Source organism: Phodopus roborovskii, unplaced genomic scaffold, assembly GCF_943737965.1.
Source record: "Phodopus roborovskii unplaced genomic scaffold, PHOROB, whole genome shotgun sequence".
Lineage (NCBI taxonomy): Eukaryota > Metazoa > Chordata > Mammalia > Rodentia > Cricetidae > Phodopus > Phodopus roborovskii.
Window position 1 is genome coordinate 29,761 of NW_026125060.1, and position 13,183 is coordinate 42,943.

Here is a 13,183-nt window from a genome sequence, read left to right on the forward strand (position 1 = left end):
AACTATTGAGAAAAAGCCTCAGAAAACAGCAGCCCTGTTTGCCCCTGCCTAGATAGGTATTAGTAAAAATTAAAATGAGACCATGTCACCTAAGGAAGACTTTACAGGTCAAATTAGAAAAAGAATTTTCAGATAGCACTCAGTCATATTTTGAGTTTTCTGTGGATTTCATTTCAGTAACTATTTACATTGATGTTATGAATTGTAATTTGAGCGGTATTTTGTCTTTCTAGGTTTATATGAAAATGCATTGACATCCTAAAAAATTTAGGCCTCAAATATTAAAACTTAAAATGGCTTGTGATCATTAAATGATTTTTAGAAATCATTGAAAAATATTCAGTGGCTATGTCCTTTAAAAAAAAAAAAAAAAAAAAAACCATCTACTGGCAATATAAAACCTTTAAACAATCTCCTTAAAGGAGATAGTGATCCCAGTTCACCTCAACAGTGACCTAAAGAGGATAGACAAGTTCTTCTACAATTGGAGGATATCATCCAACATCAACAGATCAAGCATAATACATGTTCCCTATACAAATACTAAGTTAATGGTTATTTCAAAACCTCTACAACCAGCAACTTACAGGCAAAGGAATGTTTACTTAGATGGTGAGAGGTTACCTCCCCTTTTCTGAGAGTGGGCTCAGGCGCCAGCCATGGCACTCCTGACTTAAGGAGTTAATTTTCTTTTATCATTAGAAGTTTCCTTTCTCTGTATAGATTTAGGGCCCAAGTTTTCAAGCTTTTTATTAATTAGAATTTTTGGTCCATCAGCTTTTGCTCAGTTTTTCGAAAAAATTGATAATCGGTTTATACACATTACAATTTGTACTAATACATCCTTTTGTATTCCCCAAAATTGTAAGGGGTGATCCTATAAAAGATGCTGTTACTTTCTCCTGATGGTTCTTCTAATGTAAAAGCAGCTTATGTTATTGATGGAAAAGCATTTGCAATATAGACAGATTCATCTTCAGCTCAGATAGTTAAGTTACAAGCTGTTGCAATAGTTTTTCAGCTTCTAATAAATGATTCATTTAACTTATATACTGATAGTCATTATGTTTTCAGAGCTCTTCAAGTTTTAGAGATAGTTCCATACATTGGAGCTAGTAATAATCAGGTTAAAATGCTGTTTGAGCAAATTCAGAGAGACATTCATTATAAAGAGAGTCACTGTGCTCTGTGGGTCATATAAGAGCACATTCATACTTTCCCGGCCCTGCAGTGTGGGTTATTTTAAACCTTAGAGGACTACTATGATATGCAAAGGCTTTCTCTCATTGATAACATTCATAGGGTTTCTCCAAAGGGTGGGTTATTTTATAACTTAAAAGTATTACTATACTATGCAAAGGCTTTGCAAAATTTATTATATTCATAAGGCTTCCCTCTATTATGTTTTGGAACTACAGTTCTGTGAAAAGGTTTTGCCACATTGATTACATGTTTAGGGTTTGTCTTTGGGGTGGGTTCTTGTATGAATGTGGAGATGACTGTTGTGAAAACACTTTACCACACTGAACCTTCATATGGTTTCTTGCCATTATTTGTTTGGAGAGCACTGCTATTCATAAAGTCTTTACTGCAATGAGCACATTCATAGGAGTTCTGCCTAGTGCAGGTTCCTTTATGAATTTGGAGGAGTCTTGTAAAACCGTTTACCCATGAAGATTTAATTCATAGGGTTTTTCTCCAGCATGGATTATTTTTTTTGCACTGATATACATAGGCTTTACCACGTTGGTTACATTCATAGGATTTGTCTTCGGTATGCATGTATTATTAACTGGAATGCTTGTATGGATAGGCTATACCACAATGATTATACTCAAATGGTTTCTCTCCAGTGTGGGTAATTTTTTGCACAGGAAGAAATGCCTTCTATGCATAGGCTTTTTTTACAATGACAAATTTCAAACGAATTGGCTCTCGTAGGGTTCCTCTATGAAATATGTTGATTCTTGGGAAAAGGCTTTCCACACTGATTATACTAAGAGGGTTTCTCTCCAGTGTAGTCTATGTTATGAATTTGGAGATCCGTGTGTTGGGTAATGGCTTTTTCACCCTAAGTACATTAATAACCTTTCCCTCCAGTGTGGGTTATTTTATAGCTTAGAAAATTACTATGATATGTAAAGGCTTTCCCACATTGACTACATTCATATAGTTTCTCTATAGGATGGGTTATTTTATAACTTAAATGTTTACTATGATATGCAAAGGCTTTCTCACATTGAATAGATTCATAGGTTTTCTCTAAAAGGAGGGTTATTTTATAACTTAAAAAGATTACTATGATAGGCATAGGCTTTCTCACATTGAATACATTCATAAGGTTTCTACACAGGGTGGGTTATTTTATAACATAAAACGATTATTATTATATGCCAAGGCTTTACCGCATAGTTTACATTCATAAGGCTTCACTCTAGTATTTGTTCTATTATGTTTTAGGAGACTACTGTCCTGTGAAAAGGTTTTACCACATTGAGTAAATATTTAAGGTTTGTCCCAGGACTCGGTTATTGTATGAATTTGGAGATGATAGTTCTAGAAACACTTTACCACACTATTTACATTCATAGTGTTTCCCTCCAGTGTTGGCTACTTAAATGAGCTTGGAGTGTGCTACATGGCTTACATGGATTACACTTATTGGGCTTCTCTCCATTGTGGTTTATTTTAAACCTTAGGAGATTACTACAATGTGCAAAGGTTTTCTCAAATTAGTTACGTTGATAGGGTTTCTCTAAAGGGTGGGTTAATTTACAACTCATAAAGTTACTATGATATGCTAAGGCCTTACATCTTTAATTACATTCATAATGCTTCCCTCTATTATGTGTTCTATTATGTTTTAGGAGACTACTTTCCTGTGGAAAGGTTTCACCACATTGATTACATTTTGAGAGGTTTGTCCTGTATGATTTTGGAGGTGACTGTTGTGAACACACTTTACCACATTGATTACATTCATAGTGTTTCTTGCTAGTATGTGCCTGGAGAGCACTGCTATGTATAATTTTTACTGCAATGACTCCATTCATAACGATTCTGCCTACAATGGGTTCTATTATGAATTTGGAAGACTCATGTAAAACAGTATTCCCACGTAGACTTCTTTCATAGGGTTTCTCTCGGGCATGGGTTATGGTTTTTACTGGGAACTTATATGCATAGGCTTTACCACATTGATTACATTCATAGGATTTGTCTTCAGTATGGTTATTTTATGCAATGGGAGACTTGTATGCGTAGGCGTTACCACTATGATTATAGTCATGTTTTCTCTCCAGTGTGGGTTATTTTATGCATAAGAATTAATATATTACACACATAGGCTTTATTACTGTGATAAAATTCACAAGATTTCTCTCTACTATGGGTTCTTTTGCGAAAAAGATTGTTTCTTGTGAAAAGTCTTTCTCACACTGATTATATTCATAGGATTTCCCTCCAGTGTGGGCTACTCTATGAATTTGGAGATCAGTGTCTTTGGGAATGGCTTTCTCACGCTGATTACATTCATAGGTTTTCTCTCCAGCGTGGGTTATTTTATTCCTTAGGAGGGTACTACGATGTGTAAAGGCTTTCTCACATTGATAATATTCATAGGGGTTCTCTAAAAGGGTGGGTTATTATATAACTTAAAATGATTATTATGATATGCAAAGGTTTTACCACATTATTTACATTTATACAAGTTCTCTCTGATATGAGTTCTAAAAATGAATTTGGAAATGAGTGTTGTCAAACACTTTACAACGCCGATTACATTCATAGGGCATCTATGTAGTATGTGTTTGGAGAACAGTGCTATGTATAAATTGTTTAACACAGTGACTACATGAATAGGAGTTCTGCCTAGAATGGCTTCTTTAATGATTTTGGAGGACTCTGTTAAAAAAGGTTTTCCCACATAGATTTCATTCATAAGGTTTCTGTCCATTATGGGTTGTTTTATGTATTAAGAGACTAAATTATGTGCATAGGTTTACTACATTGATTAAATTCTTAGGACTTCTGTTTAGTATGTGTTCTTTTAGGAAATTGGTTGTTTGTTCTGAAAAAGGCATTCCCACATTGATTACATCCATAGTGTTTCTCTGCAGTGTGGGTTATTTTATACCTTAGAAGAAGGTATCTATGATATGCAAAGGCAAGACATTTGGGAAGATTTATGAACTTGTATCCTGTTGGAAATGTGATATACCAATAGACCAATTAACACCCTTTCTTGAGCCATTATTTTTTCCAGATTATTTGTCCCTTTTCTTCAGATGTCTCAATTGTCCAGTGGTCTCCTGATTCCTTAGATGGATATCTTTATTCTCCTGAAAAGACAAAAATAAAACCCTTCCCCAGTCCTAAATTTTTGGGGAGGTTCTCCTTTGGCAAGTTATATCTGATCAAATGAAAAACATTTGTTAATTTTATGGATTACTTTAGATTAAATGCCATATTGCTTGATGAACTATCATCTCTTTCTAATTAAGAGGTATCTTGTTCAAATCAAATTTCTATCAATTTTGATGGTATCCATAACTTTTCTTCACCTGTGGAAGCAAAAGCAAAATGTCTTCCCCAATATAACATATATCCTGATTTCCATTCGGAGGTCAAGACATTTTAAAAGTATATCGGCTGGTTTAATTCTGTAGTTTTTCTATTATCCAATGTCTCTCTGCAGCTGTTGTTCCTTTCTCATTAGCATTCAGAAAATTCAAATTTAATAAAGCATTATCTAATCTATTTTTTAGGTTCTTTATCATCTCTTTCTGTTTATTTAGCATTTCCTTTGGAGTTCAATTTTCTCTACAGTCATAATGCAAATGGTTCTTTTACAGTCCCAGTCTAATCAAAGATTAAAGCTAGCTTTGGAGTGTGGCTCTCTCCAAGCAAGCTTGTTAAAGAAAAATAAAAAACCTATCTCATGTCAGGGAGAGCCACCTGATATGGAACAGAAGTAAAATAAGTTTAAGGACTACTGTATTGCCACTGGAATATCTCGAGGGACCTATCAAAGCCCTTATGCCAAAACCGGTTTATTAGTTTCCTGCCACTGTGGATGTAATTCATTCCCAGAACAATTAAACAATCTAATGTTTATTGAAAGAAAACATTGTGTAGTGATATATTATTTATGATTTATTAAAGCTTGCCTGAGGATTCAGAAAGCAAAGACAACCACAAGCCATAGAATCTGGGCACACACCTTTAACCCTAACCCCTAACCCTATAACCTAACCCATCTAGACCCAATACTAACCCTAGCCTTATCCCATCTAACTCTAACCTAGCCCTAATCCTAACAAACTCTAGACCTAACTTTAACTCTAGCTTTAATCATAACCCTAAACCTAAAAATAATTCTAGCGTAATTGTAATTATTACCTAAGCCTAACTGTAACCCTAACTCATCTAAACCCAATCTTACACTTAACCCTAATCCACTCTAACCAAAACCCGAAAGCCAATCTAACCCTAACCTCCTAAACACCTAACACTAACCCTGTAAGTGTAATGCCAACCCTAAATCTAACCCCCAATACTAAATTCCTAACCCTAACTCCAACCCTAAACCCCTAACCTAACCCTGAGTTACCCCCTCTTTTATTGTCCAAAGTTCTTCTATTAAATCTATTGGTAGTCTTTATTATGGATCCTTGTATGATAAAGATCTTTTTTTCTTTTCTGCTTCCAATATTCTTTCTTTGGTGGTAATTTGATTTATAGACAAAATTCTTGCTTAATTTTTATTTTTGAGACAAAAATCTCATTATATAATCAAGGTTTAATGGTAGGATAAAAAGTCAGGGGAGCGATGAGAAAATGAAGTAAGTGGGTAAGAATCAACGTAAAGCCATACAGTGATAACTAACTCCACAAAATTGCCTTCTGACCTCCACATGAGTGTTGTGACATGTATCCACCACCACCCCTGACCACATACATACACAATAATATATATTTTTAAAACAGAACAAATTAAATCTGGTTGTGAAAAGTCAAACTTAAGAGTTGTAAATTGCAAAGCAATGGAAGTTGCCTACACAATCAACAGTTATTCTATATGGAGATTTCAATTGAGAATGTTAACACTGATGAACCCCACTAACCAGATGACCTTGAGTTTGACTTTTCCCAGTTTTAAGCCTAAAACTCACAGATTTAGTAATGTTTCTTTGTCAACAGTCAAAAGGTATGTCTTAACCACTTGTAACCTGGTATATTAGGAACTGCTTGAACCCTTGCTACTTAAGAAAGTATCCTATGATCTCATTTAACAAATACAAAAAAAGGAGGAATAGGGTGGAGGTTTACTGAACAATCCTGTTAAAAAGCCACCCAAATCATGGCTATCATTAAGACACTTGACTTACTTCATACCTAGTTGTCCTGAAATTCTTTTCTGTGGCATAGTCCAGAATCCCAGCATCACTGACAAAAATTCACTAAAAGAACTGGAGCTGAGACAGGCAGCAGTATGGAGCTCTATACCCTCTTCTACCTCCTGCTGCCACTGACGGGATAGCCTGAACCTTCCAATACCCCTGCTTCTGCATGTCTGTGTCAGCCTTGGGTAGCATTTTAAAATACTCATAGCCACTGCCTTACTGCCCTGAGAAACTATTGTACTGACTTCTACTCTCACCAGTAATGTGACAATGCCCCAACCCTTACCAACAGTAAAAATTATGATTCTCCCCAACACCTGTCATCCAGTACCAAGGATTGAGCCCACAACTTGTCATATTCTAGGCAAGTGATCTAATACTCACATACATTCTCATTCAAAGGCGAATGTGTGGCTCTCCTTTGTAATAGAGTTACCGAAAGGAGATATCAGTGAAGTTCCAAAGGCTTGAAAACAACCATAGATCAAAGATTTCAAAGTCAGCTTTTGTGAATTACTCATCCATTTCTCTCCACTTGAGGACTTTGAAAATGTCAAAGGTGCTATGTTCATAGAAGAACACTGTTGTTTTAGATCTCCTTACTATGTGCACTTTTTTTTATTTTTTTCCTCCTTTTAAAATTTAAATTAGAAACAAGCTTTTTCTATATGTCAATCTCAGTTCTCCCTCCCTCCCCCCTTCCCCTGTCCCTCACTAACCCCCTATCCCATCCCCTTTCTGCTCCCCAGGGAGGGTGAGGCCTTCCATGGGGGAACTCCAAAGTCTGTCACATAATTTGGGACAGGGCCTAGCCCCTGTCCCCCTCCCCCATGTTTCTAGGCTGAGAGAGTATCCCTCTATGGGGAATGGGCTCCCAAAGTCCATTTGTATACTAGGGATAAATACTGATCCATTACTGGAGGCCCCATAGATTGCCCAGGCCTCCTGATACCCACATTCAGGGGGTCTGCGTTGGTCCTATGCTGGTTTTCCAGCTATCAGTTTGGGGTTCATGAGCTCCCCCTTGTTCAGATCAGCTATTTCTGTGGGTTTCTCCAGCCTGGCCTTGACCCCTTTACTCATCACTCCTCCCTCTCTGCAACTAGAGTTCAGCTCAGTGTTAGCTGTGGGTGTCTGCTTCTGCTTCCATTAGCTACTGGGTGAAAGCTCTAGGATGGCATCAATCTCATTATCAGGGAAGGTCATTTAAGGAAGCCTCTCCACCATTGCTTAGATTGTTAGCTGGAGTCATCTTTGTAGGTCTCTGGACATTTCCTTAGTTCCAGATTTCTCTTTAAACCTATAATGGCTCCCTCTATTCAGGTATCTTTTTTCTTGCTCTCCTATATTCTTCCCCCAACTCAATTTTCCTGCTCCCTCATGCCTTACTATCTGTAGTCTTTATCACATATATGACTGTCCAATTGCATGGAAGGGATCAGAACTTCAAATGTAGAAAAATATGTTCACTATAAAGAGTAATCTTACTAGTGGTATCAATAAATATGTAACTTTTCTAAATTTATTGAAGTTTTAATAGATTTTTGAATGGGGTTCAAACACAGGCCTTTGAACATGGTAGGCACAGGCTTTATTGTGGATCATTCCCCCTAGATGGAAATATAAAATATTTTTGGTTACTTTTAAATCCCTATCAACATCATGCAGACAATCCAAATCATAAAACAGTTTGTTTAGTTGTTAATCATAAGATATATCATGTCAGTCTCCTGAATTTTAAAGTGCTTTTCAAAAATTTTATGGGTATTTTTATAATTTCTCTAGAGAGAAAAAAATAGAATTTTAAAAATTAAATGGCTAGAGATATAGCTCACTTGGCAGAGTACTTGTCTAGTAATGCCTGAGGCTCAGATTTCAATCCCCTGCAATGTATAAAATGAAGATGGTTCAAATGCCTATCATCCTAACATTTTTGAGACAGAAGCAGGAAGAATAGGAGGTTCAAGTTTCTAGGACTAATGACAGTAAGGAACTATCACCTACCTACTAAACACAAAGGAAGAATGAACAGGACCTGAAGCCAAGTGAATATCTTCATGTGTATTTCCCAAGGACCTGAGGTCCCTGTACATTAAGGACTTTTATCTGCTGACTTACAGATGGCCTGTTTCACCCTGGTCCTCCACCACAGAGTTAGCTTCCTATCATACAGCAAAGACCTTCAACACACAAAATTTATGCTTGCAAGCTGGGTAAGTCCTGCCCTTAGTCTCTCCATCGATGTCCACACTGAGCATTGCAGCACTTGTAGAAGGTGGTCATTGGCTCATCTGCAGAACGGGTCTGAAGCTGCATGAAGTAGGCACGGGGATGTTCACATTTTGGACATGGTTCTGACAAAGAGAAAAACAAGTAAGTGTGGGTAAACATCTCATCTCCATGCTAATTCTGACTTCTTTGCTAATAGCAACCTCCTACCTACAGCACACCAATACTAAGGGGACCAGGGGAGAACTGTGCTTTGAAAGTACTTCCCTGGTCCCACTTCCTTTCCCAAATTTTGTTGAAGATTGGCTGGAAGCATAGCATGGGAAGGATCTACTATAGTCTGTTTTGTAAGACTATAACAAAAATACCTGCCTAGTATGCTATAATACTAGCACTTACGAAACTAAGCAAAAACTTTTTATGAGACTACAATTACCTTGTACAAACCATACAAAGACACAACTAAGAAAGAGAACTACAGACCAATCCCCCCTCATGAACATTGATGCAAAAATACTAAATAAAATACTGGCAAATCAAATCTAATAACACATCAGAAAAATCATCCACCATGATCAAGTAATGCTTCAGCCCAGGGATGGTTCAACATATGAAAATCTATCAATGTAATCCACCACATAAACAAACTGAAAAAGAAAAACCACATGATAATTTCACTAGATGCTGAAAAAGCCTTTGACAAAATCCAACACCCCTTCATGACAAAGGTCCCGGAGAGATCAGGGATAACAGGAACATAGCTAAACATAATAAAAGCAATATACAGTAAACCTACAGCCAATCAAACTAAGTGGCGAGAAACTCAATGTGATTGCTCTAAAATCAGGAACAAGATGAGACTGTCCACTCTCTCTGTATCTCTTCAATATGGTACTTGACATTCTATCTAGAGCAGTAAGACAACAAAAGGAGATCAAGGGGATACAAATTGAAAAGGAAGAAGTAAAACTTTCACTATTTGCAGATGATATGATAGTTTACATGAGTGACCCTGAATTCTACCAGGGAACTCCTAAGGCTGATAAACACCTTCAGCAAAGTGGCAGGATGCAAGGTAAACTAAAAAAACAAAAACAAAAAAACAGAAGCCCTACTATATACAGACAATAAATGGACTGAGAAAGAAATCAGAGAAATATCACCCTTTACCAAACAAGTGAAAGACCTGTATGACAAGAACTTTGAGTCTTTAAAGAAAGAAATTAAAGAAGATAAATGGAAAGATCTCCCATGCTCTTGGATAGATAGGATCAACACAGTAAAAATGGTAATCTTGCCAAAAGCAATCTACAGATTCAATGCAATCCCCATCAAAATACCAGCACATTTCTTCACAGACCTGGAAAGCACAATACTCAACTTTATATAGAAAACAAACCAAGGATAGCCAAAACCATCTTGTACAATAAAGGAACTTCCACAGGCATTACCATCCTTGACTTCAAGCTCTATTACAGAGCTATAGTACTGAAAACAACTTGGTATTGGCATAAAAATAGACAGGTAGACCAATAGAATTAAATTGAAAACCCTGATATTAACCCATACACCTAGGAACACTTGATTTTTGAAAGAAAAAAAACTAAGGGGAAAAAAAAAAAAAAACTGAGGCATGAGGCTTTGCTACAAGGCCAGCTTAGGCTACACAGCAAGATTCTATATCAAAATTAAACAAAAGCCTTGAAAGTGGAAAATGAGTAGAGGCTTCTGTTTTATTTTGAGATAGGAGGTGGGATGAGGAGATAGTGGGGGGAATGGGAGAATATGTAAAATAAGATTTTCAAAAAGAGAATATGTATCACATTTTTAATTATACTTATCCATATCTGACCTGGAGAATCTAAATGAAACAACAGAGCAGTATCAATACGGTGATTTTCCTTTCATTATATTTAATCCTTGAAAAAAAGATATGCTTTAAAAATTTTTAATATGGCCAGTCAGTGTACATGCCTTTAAACCTAGCACATCCCCATGGCAGGCAGACACGTGGATCTCTGAGTTCGAGGCCAGCATGGTCTACAGAGAGAGTTCCAGGACACCCAGGGCTACACAGAGAAACCCTCAAAACACAAAATCAAACAAACAAAAAAGTCTTAATGCCTTGCTTAGAGTTTAAAGAATGACTATTGTGACTATAATATATCAAATATTTCCTGTATTGGCAAACATAAGCTATTTATCATTATTTTATTATTTATATTTTCTTTAATTCCTTTATACCTATGGGGGGATGGGGAGTTGGAAGACAACTTTTCATGAGTCAGCTGTCTCTTATACTATCTGGACACCAAGGATCAAACTCAGGTTAACAGGTTTGGCAACAAGTGTTTTTTTTTTTTTTAACCTGCTGAGCCATCTCACTGGTCCTAACAATATACAGGGTTGCATTATAACAAATATAATACATTCATTAAGTATAATAATAAGTAATAATAAACAGGGTTGAGTCATTGGCTCTGTAATGGGGAAAATTCTCACCTGCAGTGGAGTCTACATTCTCCCAGGCAGCTGCTCCACCAAGCACATCATCCACTTCTTTCAGCTTTGGATACTTTCTGTTTGTTACCTAACAAAAACAAGCCATCAGATTTCAAGTAATCATATAGTTTTAAAAGTGGGCCACCAAACCATAACTTCCCTCCAGTATTTCCTCAATTCAGTAAATGTATACAAAATTTATCTTCTTCAAAGTGAGGCAAGAGCCATTAAAACATAAGGGTTCGGGATATTCCCAAAACAGCACAGAATTTCAATGTCAGAGACCCCCTAGAACCTGGAGGACACACCATACAGAGCAGGAAGAAAAGACAGCTGAGTTAAACCCTGCTCTTCTCTTATACCCCTAAGATATCTAATAATCCAACATGAAAGACAGTAAAAAAGACTAATAGCACCATTTATCTGGGTATCCCAGCATTCCCCAGGCCACATTTCATTGTTCTCTCATCCTTCAAATTTCAAAAATTATGTCACCATTCAACCTTACCACATATCCAGATTCCAAACTCCTACCATACAGTTCTAAAGTGCAAACATTGAAAATGAGGTACCACCAAGGCCTGGTGATGCACATCTGAAATCACACAACTCAGGACACCGAGGTAAGGAGGAACAAGAACTGAAAGATAGACAAAACACCAAGGGCTGAAAAAGCAGCTCTCTGGGTTCCAACACAAGCACCACACACACAAAAGCAGCAACAATGGCATATATTAGAAGACAATGAGTCCTGGAAAAGAGAGGGAAAGGAATGAGGATGAACTAGAAAAGCTGGGTTTTGATAATATATATATATATATTATATATGCCCAGGTGAGCCTTTATCTTAATCTGCCGCAGCCTCTCCAAACGATCGAATTATAGGCATGTACCAATAGTCAAAAGGGCTGGAATTTAAATAGGATAATCATTATTTTAAAAGAGGAGAGATAAAGTAAAAGGAGAGAGAGAGAACTACAGAGAGCACCAAATGGGTCGTTCGGAAAGACAGACTCAGGCGAAAGGAACGTGAAGGACTTAACAGCACCGCGTGCACGGTAAGATCCTCCAATAGCTACAAAAACAATATTAAGATTTGAGATCAGAGAAGGTGATAAGCCGCCGACTGGAGGACAGCATGGGGGTTTTAAAGGCGTGGTTCAGCCTAGAGGTATGAACGGACATTCTTGCAACTTTTTGGGTGTCACAAAACTGGCTGCAGAAAGCCAGAGGCAGAAATCTCTTTAGTGACCACAGGAGTGGCTTCGATTTGGCCGGAGCAACGCCACTGGATTACCAACAGCTGGACTTGAGGTACCGCCGCAGCCAGAGCAGAAAAAAAAAAAAAAAAAAACTACTGCCGGCAGGAAGTCTGAGCGCGCGGACAACCGAGGCGGCACTTGCCTCTGGAACTCACCTTGCGTGTGATATTATGCACATAGGGGCAAGTGTTGCAGGCGAAGCGATGGCAACGCTGTCCCTCCTCCACAATTAGTCCGTTTCCGCAGCTCGGACAGAACAGCAGCATTGCCGCAGCTTCAACCGCGTAGGTTCTTTCTGTCTGAAGCTTCCGCGACCGCAGACGCCCAATCGAAGCGGCAATTGATACGTTCCCAGAAGGGACTGCGGCGTGCAGCTCTCACATGCCATTGGTCAACACAGACAGTCCTTCCCCGTCCCGCCAATAGCGCGCTGTCTGCACTCCCCTTTCCGTGCAGTGCCTGCGCGTGCACGGGCAAAATGGCAGTATAGATAAGGCTGGCACCTGGCAGGCCTAAAGTACCCGGGACTAAGGGTCGGAGGGAGGTGCCGGGCGATGGACGTGTTTCAGGAGGGTCTCGTCACTGGTGCAGGAACGCCTGCTTCGCAATCTTCTGAGCCGGGACTGACAGGCAGACTAACCTAATGTTCCGGGGACTTTAGTTCAGTCACTAGTGTTGATTCTACCTCTCAGCTGCTGTCTGCCTAAGGTATGGATACCTGTCTATCTGTACTTACCATCTCTCCAACCTGACATGTCCCAGTTCTGCCATTTCACTTATACAGCT

General features: G+C 38.1%; 1 protein-coding gene across 1 annotated transcript; it reads right to left on the reverse strand.

The window, feature by feature from the left end:
- Nucleotides 1-8,199: 8,199 nt before the first annotated feature.
- Nucleotides 8,200-12,683, reverse strand: LOC127225549 (DNA-directed RNA polymerase III subunit RPC10). Its single transcript, XM_051189058.1, has 3 exons — nt 12,553-12,683; nt 11,136-11,223; nt 8,200-8,758 (listed from the first exon to the last, which is right to left on the reverse strand). The coding sequence occupies exons 1-3, from the start codon at nt 12,661-12,663 to the stop codon at nt 8,631-8,633; spliced, it is 327 nt and encodes a 108-aa protein (XP_051045015.1). The 5' UTR covers nt 12,664-12,683; the 3' UTR covers nt 8,200-8,630.
- Nucleotides 12,684-13,183: the final 500 nt, after the last annotated feature.

Bases quoted from the DNA above. Each gene is read 5' to 3' on its own strand.
- LOC127225549 (XM_051189058.1), bottom strand. From the start codon at position 12,663: ATGCTGCTGTTCTGTCCGAGCTGCGGAAACGGACTAATTGTGGAGGAG. The intron at 11,224-12,552 runs GTGAGTTCCAGA...TGTTTTTGTTAG, and splicing joins TGCATAATATCACACGCAAG to GTAACAAACAGAAAGTATCC. The intron at 8,759-11,135 runs GTGAGAATTTTC...TCTCTTTGTCAG, and splicing joins GAATGTAGACTCCACTGCAG to AACCATGTCCAAAATGTGAA.